The sequence below is a fragment of the Gorilla gorilla genome, chromosome 5 (genome assembly GCF_029281585.2).
Source record: "Gorilla gorilla gorilla isolate KB3781 chromosome 5, NHGRI_mGorGor1-v2.1_pri, whole genome shotgun sequence".
Classification (NCBI taxonomy): Eukaryota; Metazoa; Chordata; class Mammalia; order Primates; family Hominidae; genus Gorilla; species Gorilla gorilla.
The window spans coordinates 170,172,990-170,193,516 of record NC_073229.2 but is presented as its reverse complement, the minus strand read 5'-3'; the positions used below and the strand labels follow the sequence as shown (position 1 = coordinate 170,193,516).

General features: G+C 37.5%; 1 protein-coding gene across 5 annotated transcripts in view; it reads right to left on the bottom strand.

Annotated features, from left to right (window-relative positions):
* GRM1 (glutamate metabotropic receptor 1) overlaps positions 1–20,527 on the bottom strand; it is a 478,923-nt gene that overhangs the window by 388,081 nt on the left and 70,315 nt on the right. For 3 of the 5 annotated variants that reach the window (XM_019030188.4, XM_063707932.1, XM_063707933.1), the window contains exon 1: positions 18,446–19,713. In XM_019030188.4, the coding sequence (XP_018885733.3) occupies positions 18,446–19,145 (700 nt within the window). In that variant the 5' untranslated portion in view covers positions 19,146–19,713. Of the gene's footprint in view, positions 1–18,445; positions 19,714–20,527 lie in introns of those variants that run through there. The other 2 variants (XM_055391792.2, XM_055391793.2) reach the window with 2 other exon arrangements.

The window sequence follows — 20,527 nt, the reverse complement described above, 5'->3', positions numbered from 1 at the left end:
CTTTTTATAAGGTCACTAATCATGTTGGATTGGGGCCCACCCTAATTATATCATTTTAACTTTATCATTTAAATCACCTTTGTAAACCCCGTATTTTCAAATAAGCTCATATTATGAGATATCAGGCATTAGGGTTCCAACTTTTTTGGGGGGTGTGGTGGGACACAATTAACCCATAACAAAAACAGAGGGCAAAAATAAGAATTATATTTGAAATGTTTTGGAAAAAGCATATGTTTTAATGGTTTTAATGGCATATGTTTTGGAATCACTCAAAAACGCAATGGAAAATGCTTTAACTGTTAAGTATTACCCTTGTGCCAAGATGGCATTATTATGGCAGTAAGAACATGCATCTCTTCCTAAAAGTAAGTCCCAGTGAGGTTTTACATAGGTCCTTCCTAGAGAAACATGAAGCCAAGGAATTCCAGTACCCTGGCCAGCCCAAATGTCTATTAGATTGCCTCTTAACAAAACAATATTTGCTTATTCATTCAACAAATATTAATTAAGCACTTTGTGCTTAACCCCATATCAGACCTTACAAAGATATGGAGGAAATCTAAAATATGTTACACGCTGTATGGAGTGCTTTACCTGCTTGTGAATATGTGGATTATGTTCCTTGTTTTCTATGCCTTAAGAGTTGATGAGGCATGGTTCTAAGGATCCGGAATGTGTTCACTAAGGATGATTTCCAGGAACTCATGCATGCTATTAAGGAGTGACATAAGGAGTGATCTTGCTCTGTCACCAAGGGTGGCATCATAGCTAGGTGTCAGGTGGAAATATGCCTGTTATATGCCATCTTTAATGTGAAACACAATTCAAATTTTTCACCCAGTGTCATTCTAGGTTATAACCATTCTTCTGGTTTAAGATTTGTCCAGTAAGTATGGGCAATAATCCCCAATTCAATAAGTTTCAAACTAAATTCTCCACTAGGTAAATGCCATGGAGAAACACACTGCAAAAGGCAGAGAACACAACTTCCCCACATGCAGAAGTGAAGCAAAGTTATCTGTGCATGATGCTAGAGGGGACAGCAGCTTTGGGTGACAGGTGGCACGCCTCTCTGCCAAGAAGAAGGCGTTGCTCCTGGCAGGTTTTTTTTTTCCTGAGGCATGTGACCTAAGTAGTGGCATTTCACAGCTGAGAAACCAGCTTGTGATATGCCTTTTGCTTCACTGAGAGGCGGGCCACATGTCCACAGAGGCTGCAACTCTAGCTGCAAAACATTGCAATACGTTTGCCTGTATCCTTCTTAAAATCAAATATTTATGTTGCTCTGGAGATGTAAATGGACTGTATGATTAATGATGTTTTTCTAGACAAACAAAGAAGGTGGCTTCCTTGCAAAGGTGTCACTTTCTAACACAAATGCTACAAGGAGGAAAAAAGAACCCGAAAAATGAGTGGGCAGGAAATGTTAAAAATAAATCCCTATTTATCAGTCTTTGGTAGAAATTTGCAAATGAGGGTCTACTCTATTTTGACTAACATAGCAGATGGAAGACAAATTCAAACTCTGACATTCTCAGCACTCTGACATCTGGGTCCACTTTTCCAACCAGCTCCACAACTCTCCTGTGACTACCTTCTGCTCCAGATGAATTAAACCACTCACCATTCTCTGCATACCTGTTAGCACCTTACTCAGATCCCTGATTTACATGATTTTATTGATATGAGATTCTTTTTCCATATAGCTCTGCATTTGTAACACTAGCTATCATGTAAGACCCAGTTTTAATGCCTCTTATTTCAAATACCTACCCAATATCCCCACTGGAAGTAACCTGTCCCTCCCTTGGACCTCACACCCTCTCACAATGATGTGGCAATAATCCTTTCTCTAGCCCTCCATCCGGACTAAAAACAATGGTAAGAACTGCAGGGTACCCATAAAATTTGGAAACATAAAAAATATTATTTTACTGTACTGTAATAAAATATCTGGATAATTTTTTACATATATTTGCTTATGTTACCAAACTTTATTGGCCTCTGCACACCTGGATTCATTTTTAATATCTGATGCCTGGTGCACTGCCTAATAATTAGTAGAACAGTTTTTATAAAATAAATTGACTAACTTGTTGGCTTACTGATATGAATATGAGGGTTACCCTTCAAGCCCACCTACAAAGAGTAAGGGTGGAAGAAAATCAGACAGTAGGCAGAGCATATGACGAAATTAATGTCAATGATCAGGAGATCCTTCAGAGGCTGTAGAGAGAAAAAGCTGGGCTACAATGATAGTCATGCATCATGCATCTTGTAGTAACTAGCTGTGTGTAAAGCTAAGCTTTCTTTTCAAATCAAGGACTTAGATACTCTCTTTTAGCATATAATCTATCATTTTAAATAAATGCTGAGTAAGAGTGGTTGTTTATAACTTTCTGGTAAATGTAGAGGCTAGGAGGAATTATTAATAATAAAAATGAGAAAATAACAATACAAGCTATAGTAGAATATAATGCAGCTAATTGTATGTATATAAAAGTATACAGTTTCCAAAGTACTTCCACATCAACTATTTGGGTCTCACAGGAAGCGTGTAAGAAAGGCAAAGGCAAGACAGACTCTTCACAGATGAGAAGATAGATGGACTTAAAGCAGTTTCCTGGCTTGTCCAGAGTCATGGAGGTTGTTCTCAGAGGACGTGAGATCAAATCCAGGTCCTCCTACTCAGTACACCTCTTGCTGCCCATGGGCGCTAAAGTGTAAAAGGAAGAGAGGGTACTAGATACCAGTATTCATATAAAGAGAGAGATTGAGAAAACTGTAATATCTGTGAGCTTTAATTGCCAGTAAATGTAATGATTTTTCCTTCAATGATTAAAAAGGGAAAAAGGGAAGAGTGATAATAAGTAGAGTCTACCCACAAAACATGCAATTAATTTGATTTTTTTTTTTTTTTTTGCTGTATTCCACTTTGGTGAGAAAGAAGCAAAAGAAAAATAATCTACAACAAATTTAGTAAAAACCAAAAACTTCTAATGTTGTTAGTTCTTGGAAGTTGAATAAATAATCCATCAACTTGTTTCATTTATATTTACATTTACAGTACTAGGCACTAAGAATTGATGTGAAGCCCTGTAAGCTCTTAAATCATCAAACCCCTTACTAAGGCAGAAAAGGCATTTGAAACAAAAGCCTTCCATACTTAATTCAATTGAGCAAATGTGTACCAAGTGTCTACAGTGTCCGAATCCCTACTTTAATTGCTGAAAAAATATCAGTGAATGAAACAAAACTAAGATCTTACTTTCCAGCAGTTTATATTCCACCAGGACAGATACTTTTTGGGGGCAAAGTATTCTAGTGGGAGAAGGCATTGATGTAACCAGAAATTTGATTAACTACAATGCTACATTCAGTAATTATTCAGGTTAGCTAATGCATATTTTTAAAATCATTAAATGTAAGAAATGAATAGATAAATATCTTTTCTATAATTTTTTAAAGTTGCACATTTTAAAATCCATTTTCTGCCTATGTGAGAATCAAACAACATTTCTCTTAAACATGTATAAACGATTTTGCAGGAAATAATTCATAAATTTATGGGAAAGCATCTACAATACACTGTCATAAAAAGTAAATTATGAGAAGGGGCTTCCAGAGGTTCTGTCCATATTGTGGTCCAGAAATCAGCAGCATCAATATCACCTGAGAGCCTGTAGAGACAGACGCTCAGGCCCACCCCAGATCTAAGTCAGAATCTGTAATTGAAGCTCCCCAGGTGATTTGTATGAACAATAAGGTTTAAGACTCCTTGACTGCATTCCTCTGTACTAAGGAGAGCCTAAAATAACCTTGTAAAAGGCAGAATATAAGCACTTCAAAAAATTAATCACTCACTCAATTTTTTTTTCATTTTTAAGAGGCAATTTCTTTTCAAGTAAGATTTTACTTTTAAAATGGCATATCAAAGATATTTCATACTAAACTTTCCTTTAGCATGTACCGACATAGACCAAAAAAATGAATTTGCCTTTTCATGGTTTCAAATTCGGTGCTTCTAGCCAAAGAGTAATTTATCCCTCACATGTATCAACACACAGCACCTCCCCCTATTCTCTGTGATTGAATCACCACCTTATTAACAGGTTTAAGAGACACAGGGTGTCTTCCATTTTCTCATCCTATATCAAGCTCGGTTTCCCAAGTTAATCATGTTGCCCTTAAGGCAAACAAGAAGGAAGTAGAAGACAGCATCATAGGTACTGAGCCTACCTAGAACATTCAACAAAACTGGCTGCCAGACTACAAGTAATTATGGCCAGGGAAGTGCATGAGAACACCAGGAGAAGTTAGAAGATGGGTAAAAGCAAGCTTCCTCTCCATTTCTCACTGAGCAGTCACTTTACAAACAGATTCGCCTTTCCCAGATTTTATTTATTTTTATTATAAAGATGAGAAAAGGGGAAAACAGGAAGGGAGACTGTTATAAATCCACAGAGGCACCCATATCGAGGTTGAACATGGAAGAAAGACAGAATGTTTCAGCCACACATATGCCCTGTCAAAAAGGGACAAAATGTCCAAACACAGCCTCATGGCAGGTCCCAAAATGCACTAAGAAGGAAATGGCAGGATCGGGTGAGCATCTGAGCCAAGAAAGGAATTTCAAATAATCTGAAAAAGTATGATTCTCTTCTGTTATGTGATCAACACTCAAGGATTCTTCTGTACACACTAGATCTTCTCATCTTTAGCGTATTAAACTATGAGTGTAAGATACCTCCCGTTTCCACAGTTTAAAAAAAAACTTTCCACCTGTCATTACCATCTGCTTCATAGCATACAGAAATTCTGGTTGAGATATACACCTACGAGGAGGTCACTTCCCTTTACATATATATATAACCTGACTCTTTCCAAAAGTAGAGTTGAGATATTTTACAATTATAAAAAGTATAAATTAATGCCGTTGAAGTAAGGTGGAAGAAGCTAGTATCTATGCACATAAGCTAGAATATGTTCTGTGATTGAGCATTAATTTTAGTTTTGAGCTTCCTGGTAGGCAAGAGATAAACAGAAAATGCAATGTTCTCATTACCAATTAAGATGAAACATGTTAGCTCTTTAAGAGAAACAAATACTATCATAACATTTAAATCTAAAAATAATATGTTTCTGATGAATTTATACAAGTTTCATTAAGCAGCACAGGCAATATCTTCAACAAAAAATAGATGAAAATGATAAAGCATTGTCTAAACTTTTAATCCCTGTTCTGACCTTTAAGAAATGAAAAAGTAAAATATTAACATGTAACTTAGAAAAGGCAATTCTTCAGGAAGAGTAAACAAAGTCAAGTATGTAATATTCTGGAAACCTAATTTTTTTTAGACAAGGTCTCACTCTGTTGGCCAGGCTGAAACACAATGGAATGCATCATTGCTCACTGCAACCTCAAACTCTTGGGCTCAAGTAATCCTCTTTCCTTAGCCTCCACCTACAGGTGCCTCCTACAGGTGCACGCCACCATGCACGGTTATTTTTTAATTTTTTTTTTAGAGATGGGGTCTTGCTATATTGCTCAGGCTGGCCTCAAATTCCTGGCCTCAAGCCTCCCACCTTAGCTTCCCAAAGTGCTGCTATTATATGCATAAGCCACTGTGGGTGGCCCCTGGAAACCTACTTTCATACAGAGAGGTTAGTAATGATCTCCCAGATGACACTGTTAAATATCAGTTCTCTTATCTGGCCCTTTGACAGGATCTGGATAAAGGATAATTCTTGGCTCTGATCTCTGATGGGCACCTAGTAGCCTTTGTAGTAAATTAAAGAAAGATTCTGGTGTTTTTGGACATTGCGCCAGTAGGTGGCCAAGTTAATTAACTGCTATGAAAGCTGAGACTTCTTGCTTGTAACTGAGGGCTGTACAATAGTGAAGAGAACGTCAAAATAGTATGAACTAACACTACTAGGAATATGTGGTTTCTCATCTCAGTTGGCTCCTCTAAAAATATGCTCTATTTGTATTTGACCTGTTTCTTCTCTCTTTCCATTTCCCTCGTTGAATAATTCAGAAAATAAAGGCTACCAAATGTTGTTTTCAAATACTCTTTTCTCCTCTTTCCCAAACTTCACTACATCACCACTCAGAGAAAAGGCTTCTGTTCAAGGCTAGCCCTGCCACAGCTTTGTTGTGGCTCCTCAGCAACCTTGCTTGATCAATTATCTTCAAACTTTCATTTTCTACTCACTCTTTTTCATCAGCCTTTAAAACTGCTTAATTTTTTCCCCTCCTAAAGGATTATTTTACTTAGAAGTACATCTCTCTGTAGCTATCATTGGATCTCTCATCTTCCTTTCTCAGGAACAAGGATGCATATTAGCAGCCTCCATTTCCTCCTGGCTTCTGCCCTTCCAATTGATTTATAAATTGACACACTACTGGAAAGACAGAGCTAGGAGGAAGTGGAGGCTACTTGCTATGGTCTGAACGTCCCCCAAAATCCATGTGTTGAAATTTAATCCCCATTGTGGTGGTATTAAGAGATAGAGACTTTTGAATTTGATTGAGTCATTGAGGGCCCTGCACTCAAAAATGGATTAGTGCCTTCTAAAACAACTGGAGAGAACTAGCTTAAGCCCCCTTTGCCCTTTTGTTCCTTCAACCATGAGGACACAGAGTTCATTTCTCTGGAGGATGCAGTAACAAGACACCATCTTGGAAGCAGACAGCAGCCCTCATCAGACAACAAACTTGCGGTGCCTTGATCTTGGACATGCCAGTTTCTCCAGAACTGTGAGAGAATAAATTTCTATTATTTATAAGCTACTCCATCTATGGGTACGACATCACCAAAATGGTGGAGTAGAAGAAATCTGGCTTCAATCGTCCTCACAGAAAACCAAAAACAACTATCTAGTGTCAAGATTATCATCACCAATAACCCAGAATTCAAAGCTGAGGCTGTGAAGATCCTTGAAGCCACAGAGAAGTGAAAAATTGTGAGCAGAAGACAAAGGAGATACCAAGTCAGAGAGGAGGTTCAGCAGCACCACATTGTAGGAGGCACATTCATGAGTCTTCTGGGCATAAACTCCTAGTCAGCCTCCCAAACAGCTGAGAAATTCTCTTGGAGACCCCTCTCCCCAATCCAGAATGGGCAGTGCTTCCAACTTGTGTGAGAGCTGTGGGAAACCTGGGCCTAGGGCACCATCTAGTGCCAAAATAAAGGCAGCTGTCTAGGGCTAAGGGGACTCAACAGGCAACCAGCATAGAACCTGTAAATACACATCACTAGACAGACCACACCAACACAGGGAATGAAGACTGGGATAAATAACTAACCTTTCAATAAGACACAGATATCCATTCATAAAAAACACCAGCAAACAGGGAGCCATAACCTTCCCAAACGGGTAAAGCAAGGAGCCAGTGGCTGACTCCAATGAGATGGCAATATGTGAGCTCTCAGGTCAATAATCCAAAATAAGAATTCTAAAGAAACTCAGTGAACTCCAAGACAACACATAAAAGCAATTTATAAAGTTATCAGAGAAATTTAACAAAGAGATTGAAATAATTAACTTAAAAAGTTAAACAGAAATTTTGGACTGAGAAATACTTGACTTGAATCAAAAAAAAATGCACCACAGGTTTAAAACAACAGAACTGATGAAGCAGAGGAAAGAATTAATGAGCTTGAAGACAGGTTATTTGAAAATACATTCAGAGGAGAAAAAAGAAAAAAAAAAGAAAAGGAATAAAGAATGCCTCTGAAATCCAGAAAATAGCCTCAAAAAAGCAAATCTAAGAGTCACTGGCCTTCAAGGAGGAGTTGAGAAAGGGCAAGTGGTAGAAAGATCACATAAAGAAATAATACAAGAAAACTTTCCAACCCTAGAGAAAATATAAATCTCTAGGTACAAGAAGGGTAGAGAACACCACACAGATTTCACCCAAATAAGACTACCCCAAGGCATATAATAATGAAACTTTCAAAAGTTGATAATCCCAAAAAGAGCAAGAGAAAGGAAAACAACATATATGAGCTCCAATTTGTTTGGCAACAGACTTCTTAGTGGAAACCACAGGCCAGGAGGGAGCAGGATGACAAAGCACTGAAGAAAAGAAATTGTCAACTGAGAATACTGTACCCAGCAAAGCTAACTTTCAAACATAAAAAAGAGATAAATACTTTCCCAGGCAAACAAAAACTGAGGGAATTCATCACCCCCAGACCTTTCTTAGAAGAAATGCTAAAGGGAGTTCTTCAATCTGAAAGAAAAGGACACTAACATGCAATAAGAACATCATCCGAAGGCATAAAATTCACAGGTAGAAGTAAGTATAAAAATTCAGAACATTCTAACACTGTTGTTGTGGCATATAAATTACACAGTCTCATGTATCGCTACTAGTACAGAACACTGTTTCTATAGTTCTTCCTCTTTTACCCATCAGCTTTCTTTGTCACTGTTCTATTATCAAAACTGTCTCCTCCCTTGGCTTTCATAACATGAGGTTCTTCCTGTTTCTTTTTCTACTTTTTAAACTGTCCTTCGTTTTCCCTTTTCTGTAGACTCTTTCTCATTTCACATACCTCAAAGTACTGCCCTTGACCATCTTTTTGTGTTTTATATCTTACCCCCTTGGCAATCCCATCAATTTTCATGGTTTTAAACAGATATTTTCTGACAAATTTCAAATATAACTCTCTTTCCAGATCGGTGGCCTATGGGATCCCTTGACTTTATTGTCCAATGGATACCACAAACTCAAACAGCCTAAACTAATTTTTTCCCAGTCTGTGATTTCTCTTTATTCCCTATTTATTCCTATAAAATAGAGACCTGGGGCTTATTCTAGACTTCTCTTTTTCCTTGATTCTCATAATCAATCATTCACTAAACACTAACCTCCCTGCTACATAGAAAGTCAAATTCATTCTCCCCTCTCCTTTTCCATTGACACTTTCTTTAGTAAAACTCTAATCATCTCTTGACAAAATTAATTAATTGAACTGGCCTTTCCTTCTCCACTTCCCTCAACCATCAATGGCCTTCAGATTTGTCTCCTAATTTCCAGTTTGACTCCTTTTCTTAATCTGTCTTCTCCAAAGCTTTCCAGATGCCCTTTCCAAAATATAATCTGATCTTGGTTTCTTCCTGCATAAAATTCTTCACTGGCTCACCATGTTTCCAATAGTCTAATTTTCTTGGCTTGATAAGTATGTCCCATCATGACCTAGGCTCTTTCTCTCTTTTCAGTTTGGTCTTCCCCACTCATTTTCCCAGGACATATACTTTAGAGTTAATGATATTCTTAGAGGTCCCTGAGCATATTTTGCTTTCTATGTCAGTGCTTTTACTGAATTTACTCCTTTGTTTCCTCGGATATAGTGAACTTCAAATGTTACCTTTTCTGGGGACCTTCTATGAGCTTTCTCTCACTTCTTCCCTGGACCAGAGGGAGCTAATCACAGTTCTCTCTGTTGTCTCTCTACCTCATGCCTACTCCTATGGTTGCACTTAGCAAACTGAATAGTAATCACTATGTGGTGAACTTCTTAAAAGGAAGACTATAATTCCACTATCTCTACTCCTCAATGACTATAGCATTGGTCAAACCAAAGAATGTGCTACAAAACAAAAAAATTGAGATAGGAATCTGGATATGACTTCTTCTCTGCCAGTAGAGTAGTACCTGTTAACCAAAACCTGAAAATAACAAATAATGTATTTATTTATCGAAAAAAGGGATATTGAATTTCTTTATTATAAGCTGTTTCCACTATTTCAATATCCTCATATAACCTTTTAAAATCTTTCATAAAGTTTTTTTCTCTTGAACATACTATCAGCAATTTGTTTATTGATTTTTTTGTTCTACCTTTTATAACAAACAAATTATAAAATGTGTTATAGCACCACAGAGAACAGAGGAAACTGTCTCTGATTGTTTAGCAATAGCTGTGGAATATGCTGTCCAATCAAAAGATTTGCATTGAGGGCCACATACTGTGAGTGCAATTTTTATAAAGGGAGAGAATGAGAAGTTGAACATGCGCCACTCAGTGTTAGTAAATCAGCATTTTCCCTCTTTATTTTCACATCTCCACCCCAGAACTTCCCTGTATTTACTTCACACAGGCTCATCTAAGCTAAGGGCATCTTCCTAATTAAGGTTAGAATAGCATGACAACAATAATGACTTCTTACATCTATTACATCTACCTAGCCCTATATGGAGCACTGTTGCATCTTATCTGTATAATAAACTTAGGGGACTGTTTTCTGTATACTTCACCCTGATAGCTCTCTAAGCATGCCTAATTCTATTAATCCCTTGAGTCAATCCTATTCCAGATCTCTGGATTTCAACTCTAGCCACCCTTCTCTAATTTTCTCATCCTTATCCACTCCATACCACTTCTAGTTACTTGTGGTAGAGATGGTGTCACAGAGATGTCTGATCATGTGTCATCTCCCACTGTTAACCACAACCCTCATAGAGAAGGCATCCTTTCTTCTTTCATTTTAACAAGGTGTTTAATTCTGGTCTTATTTTACATTTCTGCCCTGAAGGAGCTGGAGAAAAAAAATGGTTAATTTATAATCTCCCGAAATAGAGCTTCATGTGGAGTAGTCACTCTACATTGAAAGTTTATTTTCTCTGTGAAAGGACCTTTATTACAAGATGATAACAAGCACAAATATGGAGGTAGAGTTGCTCAGATGCAGAAGGGAAACCAGATCAGCTGAGAAAATGGCTTTATTCAGACCTTCCAGAGAAATGTGGAGAGCAGGTGAGGTGGGAGCAAAAGAAGTTGAAGAAAAGGAGAGGCTTCCATTATTCAGTGACTTTCTCATGTTTAAAAATTTATAGATAAAATAGTTATTGGCAAGGCCAGGGTACCAGATTGTGGTCAGGGTAAGTGGGTTGCTAAAGAGAAGGCAAGGAACACAGAGCTGAGATCAATGAGCTATGAAGATAGGTATTGATGGGACAAACACATGAATGTTGGAGTCATCCAAAACTAAGGCAAGAGCTGACATTAAGAGGAAGACTAACAGCAGAATGAGTTTTCAGAAGAGGAGTCTCCTAGAAGCTGCTAAATGACAGCAGCAAAGTTGGAAAGACACAGTTGAGCTAAATAGTATGGACCTCACATGAGAGGAGTGCATGAGGGTTAAAAAGGAAAGAAAGAAAGAAAGAAAGAAAACTTTGGCTTAAGAAAGTATCTAAAACAAAGCTAAATTAGTCCTAGCTTTGCTGCTGATGAATTTTATGATCTTGAGCAAGTCATTTTCTTTTATTTTTCTGGGCTTTTGTTTTCTCATTTGTAACAAGAAAGTTTCCTAAGATCTATGGTAGATGCTACACTTTTATCTTAATCATGAATTTCATTTTAATCTTATATTACTAGGTTTAGGGTCGAAAATCCGTATCCAATTAACTGGCTTCTTGGACTTGCTTAATATTCATCAGCTGAGAAGAAGTCATCGCTTTGGTGGCAGTTTAAGAAAAACAACTGAAATGTATTTATGGGTACCATCTTCTTGTTCTTTGAAAAGCTGTTGTGAGGAATATAACATGGTAGTGATTATAACTCCCATTTTACAAATGAAACTGAGATGTGCATGCATACAGTATTTCCCATATGTTTTGTGCATTTTTCAAAACAGTAATTAAACATTTTCTTTATAACCCATGAGCCTATAAATGTCTATATATTTATATGTCTCTTCCAACAAATATTAGTAGTAATAATAGTTATTATTATTGTGATTTTTATTACTTTATGTGTTACTAGCACCAAGAAAAATATGTGATGCATAATAGTCACATGTGTTTATTTATAAATGTCTTTATTAGAAGGCAAATTAGTTACTAGTAATCAAAGAATGTCTGCCTATCAAAATCCTGTGCTTCTACTACAAATTAAGGCTTTTATCTGGATATTTAGATAATTGCCTTGAATATTTAATTTGTTGGCTATGAAATAAATAAAATAGATAATCCTAAAATTGATAATTGGAGATTTCTGAGAAGCAATTCTCTTCATAAAAACATTAATGTTCTATTTGGTACTACAATGCCTTAAGTTTAAGAGAGTAAAGCTTTCTGGAATACCGAAGGTAATTAAAATTATAATTTCTCATGTAAGTTAAGATTTTAAATGTTGTAGACATTCATAGAGAACAATTAAATAGGAAAAAGTAGCAAATATTTCTATATAATTTTAGAATCTAATGATAATTCTCTGTTGCATAAGACAGTGACATTTTGACAAGGCTTTATGCCTTGTCTTGACTCTGGTTTTCAACTACAGCTTCTCTGAAAATTGACAACTTTCTCCTACTGACATGCTGCTTCCAACATATATCAGAACAGCATGTGCCATGAGTTTTTTTAGTGGTTGTAGGTGTTCACCAAACTATTCTTTTCTGGATGTGGTTCCCCAGCCCTCTGTGTTCTTAAAAAAGTGTATGCCGAAAACACGACTTTTGATAAGTCTCTTTGTGAACCCATCACTCCAGTCACTGCCCAGTTATTGAAAATCCACGAAGCAGTTATTGTATATTAGCTCCCTATATCATAAGGGCAAAAATTTTAATACTTGTAGAAGGGTGGCTACTGCCAAGCCACACGGTAGAAACATAAAATGGAAGCTGCCATCACCACCTACCCTATGAAGGACAGCTTCTTGTAAAATTTGCAGCAAGATAAATGTAGTCACAGGATGATTGTGTGGCAAAGGAATCACAAAGAGTTCAAGCTTACTCAAAATAATGAAAGTGTCATTTTTTTCATCTTTGGATTTCACTCTAATTCTATGCACATAATAGCTGTTTGCTAAATACTGATTAATGACTTTTAAAATGAGTTTAATAAATCCAGCCAAGATATAAAAGAAAAAATAAAGATAAAAATTTTTAAGTATGGCAATTTGTGGCCATTTTGAGTAATAATAAATGGCCTTATATTTTTTTTAACAGGCTCCAAAATTACCACCATATTCCAGCACAAGGTAACAATTTATGTTCAGATAACTTGGTATATTCAAGGGAAATGTCCATTAAATTGAGCACGGTCTTTAAAAGAAGTTAGGGGACTTTACAGTAGTGTTTGCAAAGATCACCTCATAAAATGTTTTAAATGTAAATGTTGGTGTTTAAAGAGACCAACTCTCAAATATAAAGTAGACAGCTAGAGAATCAAGGTTATGGATAAACAAGGTTTTACTTGGATATGAACACTTGTTAAAAAATTACAAATAAAGTATCTCGTAACAATATCTGGCTTTTCTTTCGTCCACTCACCAACTTTTGCCAATAATATATGTTCTCTTGGCCAAAGTTCACATGTCTAACTGTGCTTGGATGTATCTTTCTTGAAACCAAAACTCTTTGTCACACGCTTCAAGATTCTCCATTACTTGTCCTTCATGTCTATAAAGACTGATGTAATCACAGAATATTAGGACTTACTTCTGTTTTTATTATTAGTTCTTAGCCCAGACTCTTTCCTCCAGATAAGCAAATCTGTTTTTTTCACACCATTACAGCACTTTCAATACTGCCTCTTTTACAAATGCTATGTTTCCAAACAAAACTCTAACCAAAATTCCCTTTTCTCCAGGTTTTCTCTAGATAATTGCACCACTAATACATTCTTTCAGTTCCCTACAATTGAATAAACTCATGTTTATAAATGTCTATACCGTGATTGCTTTTACTTACTTTACATGTATTTAAACTGCACTCCCCTTAAAGTAAAAACTACTTAGTAACTGAAATTAAGTCTTCAAAATTGTTATTTAAAGTTTTTATGCAGTAAATCTTTACTTAAAGTCATCTGTTGTGATGACTTTTCATTTAAACTACATATAGCCATTTATACATTTGCAAGGTAGTATAGTATGAGGAGGAAAAGCACTGTATAGAAGGAATTCATAATAGGCTGAGTGAACACCAGAATTAGCCAGGTAGTTTGCTCATGAAAGGGTTTGAGACTTTACTTTCGACCCTTATCTTATTCAGGTTTTAACGTACACCGTTAAATCCTGGAGACAAAAAGCTGGAATACTAAGATAAATTAAACAATCAAAATACCAGAACTTACTGATGTTAGAAAGGCAGATTGAAGCTAATAATTTTACATTTAAAGGGAAAAAATTCAAGTCCTCCTCTTGAATCTAATGGTAACAGTAACAAAATTAATAACTGTTCAAGCATAAAAGGAAGGAGATATGGCTTAATAGCAGCACTTCTGAAAAGACCTTGGGATGTTAATTGATGTAAGATCTACTCTAGTCAGCTATGATGGTAAGGGAAGTAAAAAATGAAATGCATGAGTGAAGGAACTGGAGAGCTACACCACAAAAGAGAGATTATTCATTGATGATAAATGTCACATGGAAAAGAAGCTTGAATGTTTTGGATGACTCCTAGTCTTCAATGAAGGATTGGTGGAAACTTCAAGAAATCTGTTTTAGGTCATTATATAGAATAACCGACTAAAAGTCAGGGAAATTCTGCTCTCAATTTAACTCCGATATACTCCTACTCTAATTAGAAACCCTAATCACAATTAGAAAGCTTTGAGCGTGGGCAAGCATGTAATGTGATGTTCTAAGCATCTTTTATTAGTTGGCCTGAATAACCTTTCAAAACACTCCTATTTGTTACTATATGATAAAATGAGCAATGTATTAAGATAATTTCCTTTGAAGTAGGTTGCAATCAAGACAAGAAAGATATATAGAAAGTGACTGGTACATAGATAGGAAATATGATATTTAGTAGATATAAAATTATTACAGGTAATTGCATTAATCAAAGTATGTATTTATGACTTAGGAGGACTTTTTTCTGATGTCATTAGACTTCTTAATTGTTTTATATCAAATAAAAAAGTACTTAAACAGGAAAAAATCAGATTTTGGAAAGAAGCTCAAAAAGGCCAATTTTATATAAAATGTAAGCAAATGTCAAAAAAATGTTACACCAACATCAAAATCTAACTGGAAAGAAAAGTTTACCTTAAAGTGGATATTTTAATAAGGGAAGCAGCATCACTAAATTCATTATTATATCAATACTTACCTAAGTATCTGAGTCAAAATACTAGAAGAAAGGCTTAAGATAAATAAATAAATACATAAAAGTAATGAATGAAAATTTATCCACTCAAAAAAAATTCTTGTAGCTACAAACTCAAAGAACATTTTTATTGGACTTGTTCAATGCTTCGAATTTTATTAACTACAGTTATTTTTAAGTACTGTTTTCAAAAATCATTTGAAATAATAAATTTGTTTTTTTGATGGGGAATCTGTATTTTATCAGAAGAACAAAATACAGTGTCCTTGGCTGAGATATTCTTATTGGTGGTAGGCTATTTCTCTACTATATACTTAGCATATTTAAAGACTCACATTCCAGGTAGGCAGCTTGCTCCAAAGTGCATTCAAACTTTATTTGTGGATAAGGCTCCATTACTCCAATATCCTGCCTCCCCCTTGACAGACTCATCTTAACATTTGCCTCCAGAGCCAATCATGAACAATTTCTGGAGAGTCTATTGCATTGCAGGTAACTTTATGTGTACTGATTTTCTTTCATTTTATGTAAATTGATAATTGTCATGTATCAAGTGTGGTACAAATAATATGACATAAGATTGAAAAGAATGTAAAAGAATATAAAAACTAAATTGTAACTGGTTAAAACACAAAACGAAACAGAAAATATCTGCAAGTTTAGCTTCAATATAAAAAAACAGTAATATAAAAACAACTGTACCATTCAAAAACAAAATGATTTCAAGATAATCTCACAATTAACTACAGAAATGAAGGTACACTAGTCCAGTCACTTAGTGCTTTTGGTATTAACTATTCTTGGTTAACTTCTAATACAAGAAACGATGATAATGAATTGACTAGGGAATGGCTGATTTGGAAAGGAGAGATGAAGGTCATGAGAGGCCCCAGAATTTCTAAGCCCTAAGCTGCCAATATCCAGACAAACTGGCTTCCTTGCTGAATAGTGCTCAGATGACAGAGACAACCCTGATGTGTGGTCTTCTCTGCTATTTGACAGGGAACTGTCACCAATAAGCGACCCCATCAGTCTGAAAGCAGTAAAATTACTAAATGATCCAAGAAAGTGCCTGTAGGCCAGTACACTATGGGGCTCTGAAAAGCAGGAGGGCAAAACCTCAGGAAAAATGAATCTTCAGTGGGAGCTTACACAAAATTCCTTTCCAGATAAAAGGAAAGAAATGCAATTTAGTTTTTACAGATGTTACGTTTAATAAGAGAAGTAACTAATTCCCTTTGAGAAGAAACAAGGTATTATATATGAATGGCAAGGTGAATGGTGTAACTGCTTGGTAATAAAATAAACCCCACATATTGCTATGATGCTGTTCTGTGAACACAATGTAGTCTGGAATCAATTACTATAATAGTACGGAGACATTGTCTTTGCCATACAACACCAATCAGAAGGCAGAAAGGAAACATAGTAATCCAAACTAACACATGGGCAAAATTATAATATTAGTCCTTTCGCAGCAAAATTAGTGAAAACATGTTCAATTCATTTTCCAAAAACATAATTCTACTCCTCAGAAAGCAACCCACTATTAGCCACCTCTCACCAAATAAAACAATCTTATAATGAAATATGGAAAATAAAACCACTGTTTAAAAATGATGAAGCATTACTTCTTCCTGAAGAAAGAATTTATACTTCCAATATTAATAATCAATTATCTAGCTCAATGGGGGAAATATTATTAATATTTAAATAAATCACATTCAATCTAGATTTTGCCATTCTCTTTGCCATCATCTTTGGATCTATCCAATGATGATATTTAACACATTTTAACTTGGTCTTTCAGGATGTTTCATTTAAGCAAGCACTAAAGAAACTATGCTAAACATTAACATGTAGTAAAGTTAAATATTAAAATATAAGGAATTAATACTTTCAGTCTTAAAAAAGTAATGAATTTTTGTTCAAAAAGAGATACGCAGTTCATGATTAAAAATCAAGCTTCAGAAGCATAGTTATAAAGTTATAATATCACAGCAGATAGTTTTTTCCAAAAGCAAAATCTGAAATTATAATGTGTAATCCTATATCATTTATGTTTGCTCTGAAAATTCTGTTCCCTTTATAAAGTATATGTTTTCAGTAATGATAACCATATAATCACTTCACTATGGATGCTGTCAATTTCTATAATCAGGCCTCACAACAGTAACTGAATATTATGGAAATATTTAAAAAACATGGAGCCATGTCTATGGCTTCTTGAAAATCATTTGACTTGAAGAAATATGAATACAGAAATACCAGCAAGATTGTCTTCTTCTGCCAGCTATACATGTGAATTGTCCTAGATGTTAATTTATAACCAGGGCTTCAGCTTTTTCATAAACCTACTGGGGGACTTAAGAGTAGCTGAGCTCAGAAATCCCCTTTTATTAAAAAATGTATATAACCTAAGGTGAAGAGAGTCTAGAAAATCTTTATATAAAAAAATTTTTGAAAATTCACATCCATAAGTCTCTGGAAAAATCAAAGCTTTTAACCTTAGGTTAATCTATTGCATTTTAGAAAGACATTATAAACCTAATATCTGCTATCCATTCATTAGTATTTTATAACTGATCTAACTTTAATTCTAATACGTAAGTTCATTGTGTTAGAAGAAAAAAGACTAGAAACCAAAACTCAAATCTAAGTGGTCACCAGTGTTATTTCTCATAAAACAAGATAATTCTTGGGGGAGTGAGGGAATCTGGATGATTTTAGCCTATAAAGTAAGAAGAAAATACATTATTTAAATTACTTACTTTTTCTTCGTAACTAAGATACTCCAGAAGTAAAAATATAAGTTTCTGATATACTGAGGGAGATGACTGCATTAATCCTACATTCACAGGAAAGTTTTGGATATGTAAGAAGGGGTACAAGAGGACAAAGAAAATCTTCAACTGTTAAAGAAAGATAAAGCTTTGAAGTCCTATTTGTGGAATAGTAACTTCTTTTTGCCAATCACTCACACTGAATTAACTCATTACACCTGGAAAGTCATAGCCAGTCACTGAAGGGCAATATAACACCTTGGACAAATAAGCCTTCCAAACGCAAACTCAAAATATGAGGGCAAACAAGTATTCAAGTCAAATCTACTGCTGGACACTTTGCATGGAAAGTTTAATACCCTTTCAGCTCCTACTATCCTCAGATATTCTATGGGGTACAATTTTCCTACACTATAATTGTAAGGAAATGAGAATAAAAGGCAATGCCTGGGTGGGCAGTACTGAGAAGGGTAAACTCCGTTCCCCACAGTGCTAGAAATAAACAGGAACAATACTATGATCCCAGGAGCACATCATGCATTGCCCTGACTTTCTCAGTACGCTTCTTTCCCAAATATAATGCCTACCTTCCGTGTGGACTGCAGAGACATAGGTCCAATTGTAACGTTTGACTATGTCAAGCATGGCCCTTGCCTGCAAAGTGTCAGAAGGGACAACCCTCAGGAAGTATTTGTACAAAGTTTTGTCACTCAGGTCGATGCTTGTAGCTGAATAAGCGATCTGGGGGATGTCGAAGAGCTGGAGCAGGTTCTGCACTTGAATGGCTACAGAGCTGGAGCCGGGACCGATCACTCCCGCAATGGGCTTCTTAGTTCTGCCTGGGGGGAGGGACTGGCCGTCAGGCAGGCACCGGTTGATCCCATCCTTCTCATCTCGAATGGAAATCAGAGAGTCCCTAATGAACTCAATGCTCTGTTCCAGAGCCACGGAAGAGTGCCAGCAGGAGTCCCGGATCTCACTGCCCAGGGTGATGTTGGGCAGGAGGACCGGGTCCGCGTTGATCTTATCCAACGTGTGGAACATGGCCTCCACCCTCTGGATGCCATACTGCTCCCTGATCTCCCCACACTTCCTCTCGGGCACTTTCTCGGCCGGAGGCTGGTGATGGACTGAGAAGAGGGCTCCAATGATGACATCTCCGTCCATTCTGGCCACCGAGCGCTGAGACGACGCTCCTGCCAGCAACACTTTCCTGCCGGGGCTTCTGGGGAGAAGGGACACCTCCAAAAAGATCGCTGGGAAAAAAAACAAGAGGAGCCCGACCATGGTGGTGAGGACGAGGTCCACAGCCTGCCAGCCGCGTTCCCACGCTGGTCCCGCTGCAGGCTCCCGGAGCGCACCCCCAAGACGCCCAGCGCCGCCTCTCCCGGAGTGGTGCCCCTCGCCAACAATGGTCGTCCAAGGCCTTTGCCTCCTCCACCACCGCCTCCTTCCCCTTCGTCTCCTCCTCTGGGTCCTCCACGACCGCCTCTACAAGCTGGAGGCGTTTGTAAGGGAATTCGAATCCCCGTTCTTCACCGGTAGTGCATCAAGGTAAATTGATCAAGAGTACAGTGGAAGTCGTGTTGGCAGCGGTGAGCTAGATGCTGCTGACAAAAGACAGAGAAAAATCACAACCTTGTCATCAGAGGACCTGTGTTAAAACTCTGGGGTCTGTAATGTTAACAGTTGCCTTGTCCGTTTCATCTCGGCACATCCTGATATCGGCTGCAGGAACAGCTTGGAGCGCAGCTGTGGTCACTGAGGAAGGCGGGGTGTCCTGCCCCCTCTGTCCTCACGGGTCCAGGCGGCGCAGAGCCCCGCCAACTCGCCCGCTCCTCCAACCTTAAGTCGTTTCCTGGTCCCCTAAAACCTATCATGCTTTCTAACTTGGAGGGCGGTGGGGAAGGTGAGCAGAGAGGAGGGGAGGAGCTCGGTCCTTCAACCCAAGAGAACTTTCCGGATTGGAAAAGATCAACTTTTTTTCAGAAGAAAATTTGGAAACTCATTGTAAAGGTGGAAGCGCGACTTTAAAATAAACGTAAACAAAGGATGCACCTTTTACTTTAATTTTGAGGGGTTGAAGAAGCCCTGACATACAATCAGCTGTAAATATAAATTTGCCAGCTTGAAGAAAATCCACATTAGTTACTAAGGCAACGCCTGGTAAAGTCTCCGTGTGGAGGAGTTTGGTATGTTTCCCCCCTAAGAAGTCAGGCTTGCTGTGTATGTTCAAGAAGAAGGGGTGCAGATAAGGTAACTTGTTTCCCGCGGTGGGTGGACGGGTTAGAGGGGGTCCCGCGCTTGCTTTGGGGTTTGCATAGTTGCTAGAAAGGGAACGGAGGGGAGCTTCCGGGTTGCTCTCGCCGCGGCAGCCTGAGCCCTGCCGCCTTCAGGACCCTGGACAGTGCTCGGTCCAGCCAGACATTCCCTGGCAGGGCCTGGAAGGGACGCTTTGACCAGTGAGTTGCAATTCCCTGACCCGCTTTGCTCTTTCAACCTCCCTCCTCTGAGTTCTTTACCCATACACACACATACACACACACACACACACACACACACACACACACACACACACACACTCCCTTCCACTCGAGTCCCCACCGCCCCTCCGCCCTCATTCTCGTCACCTTGCACCGCTTGTGCAGGTATATATCCAAACCCACCCG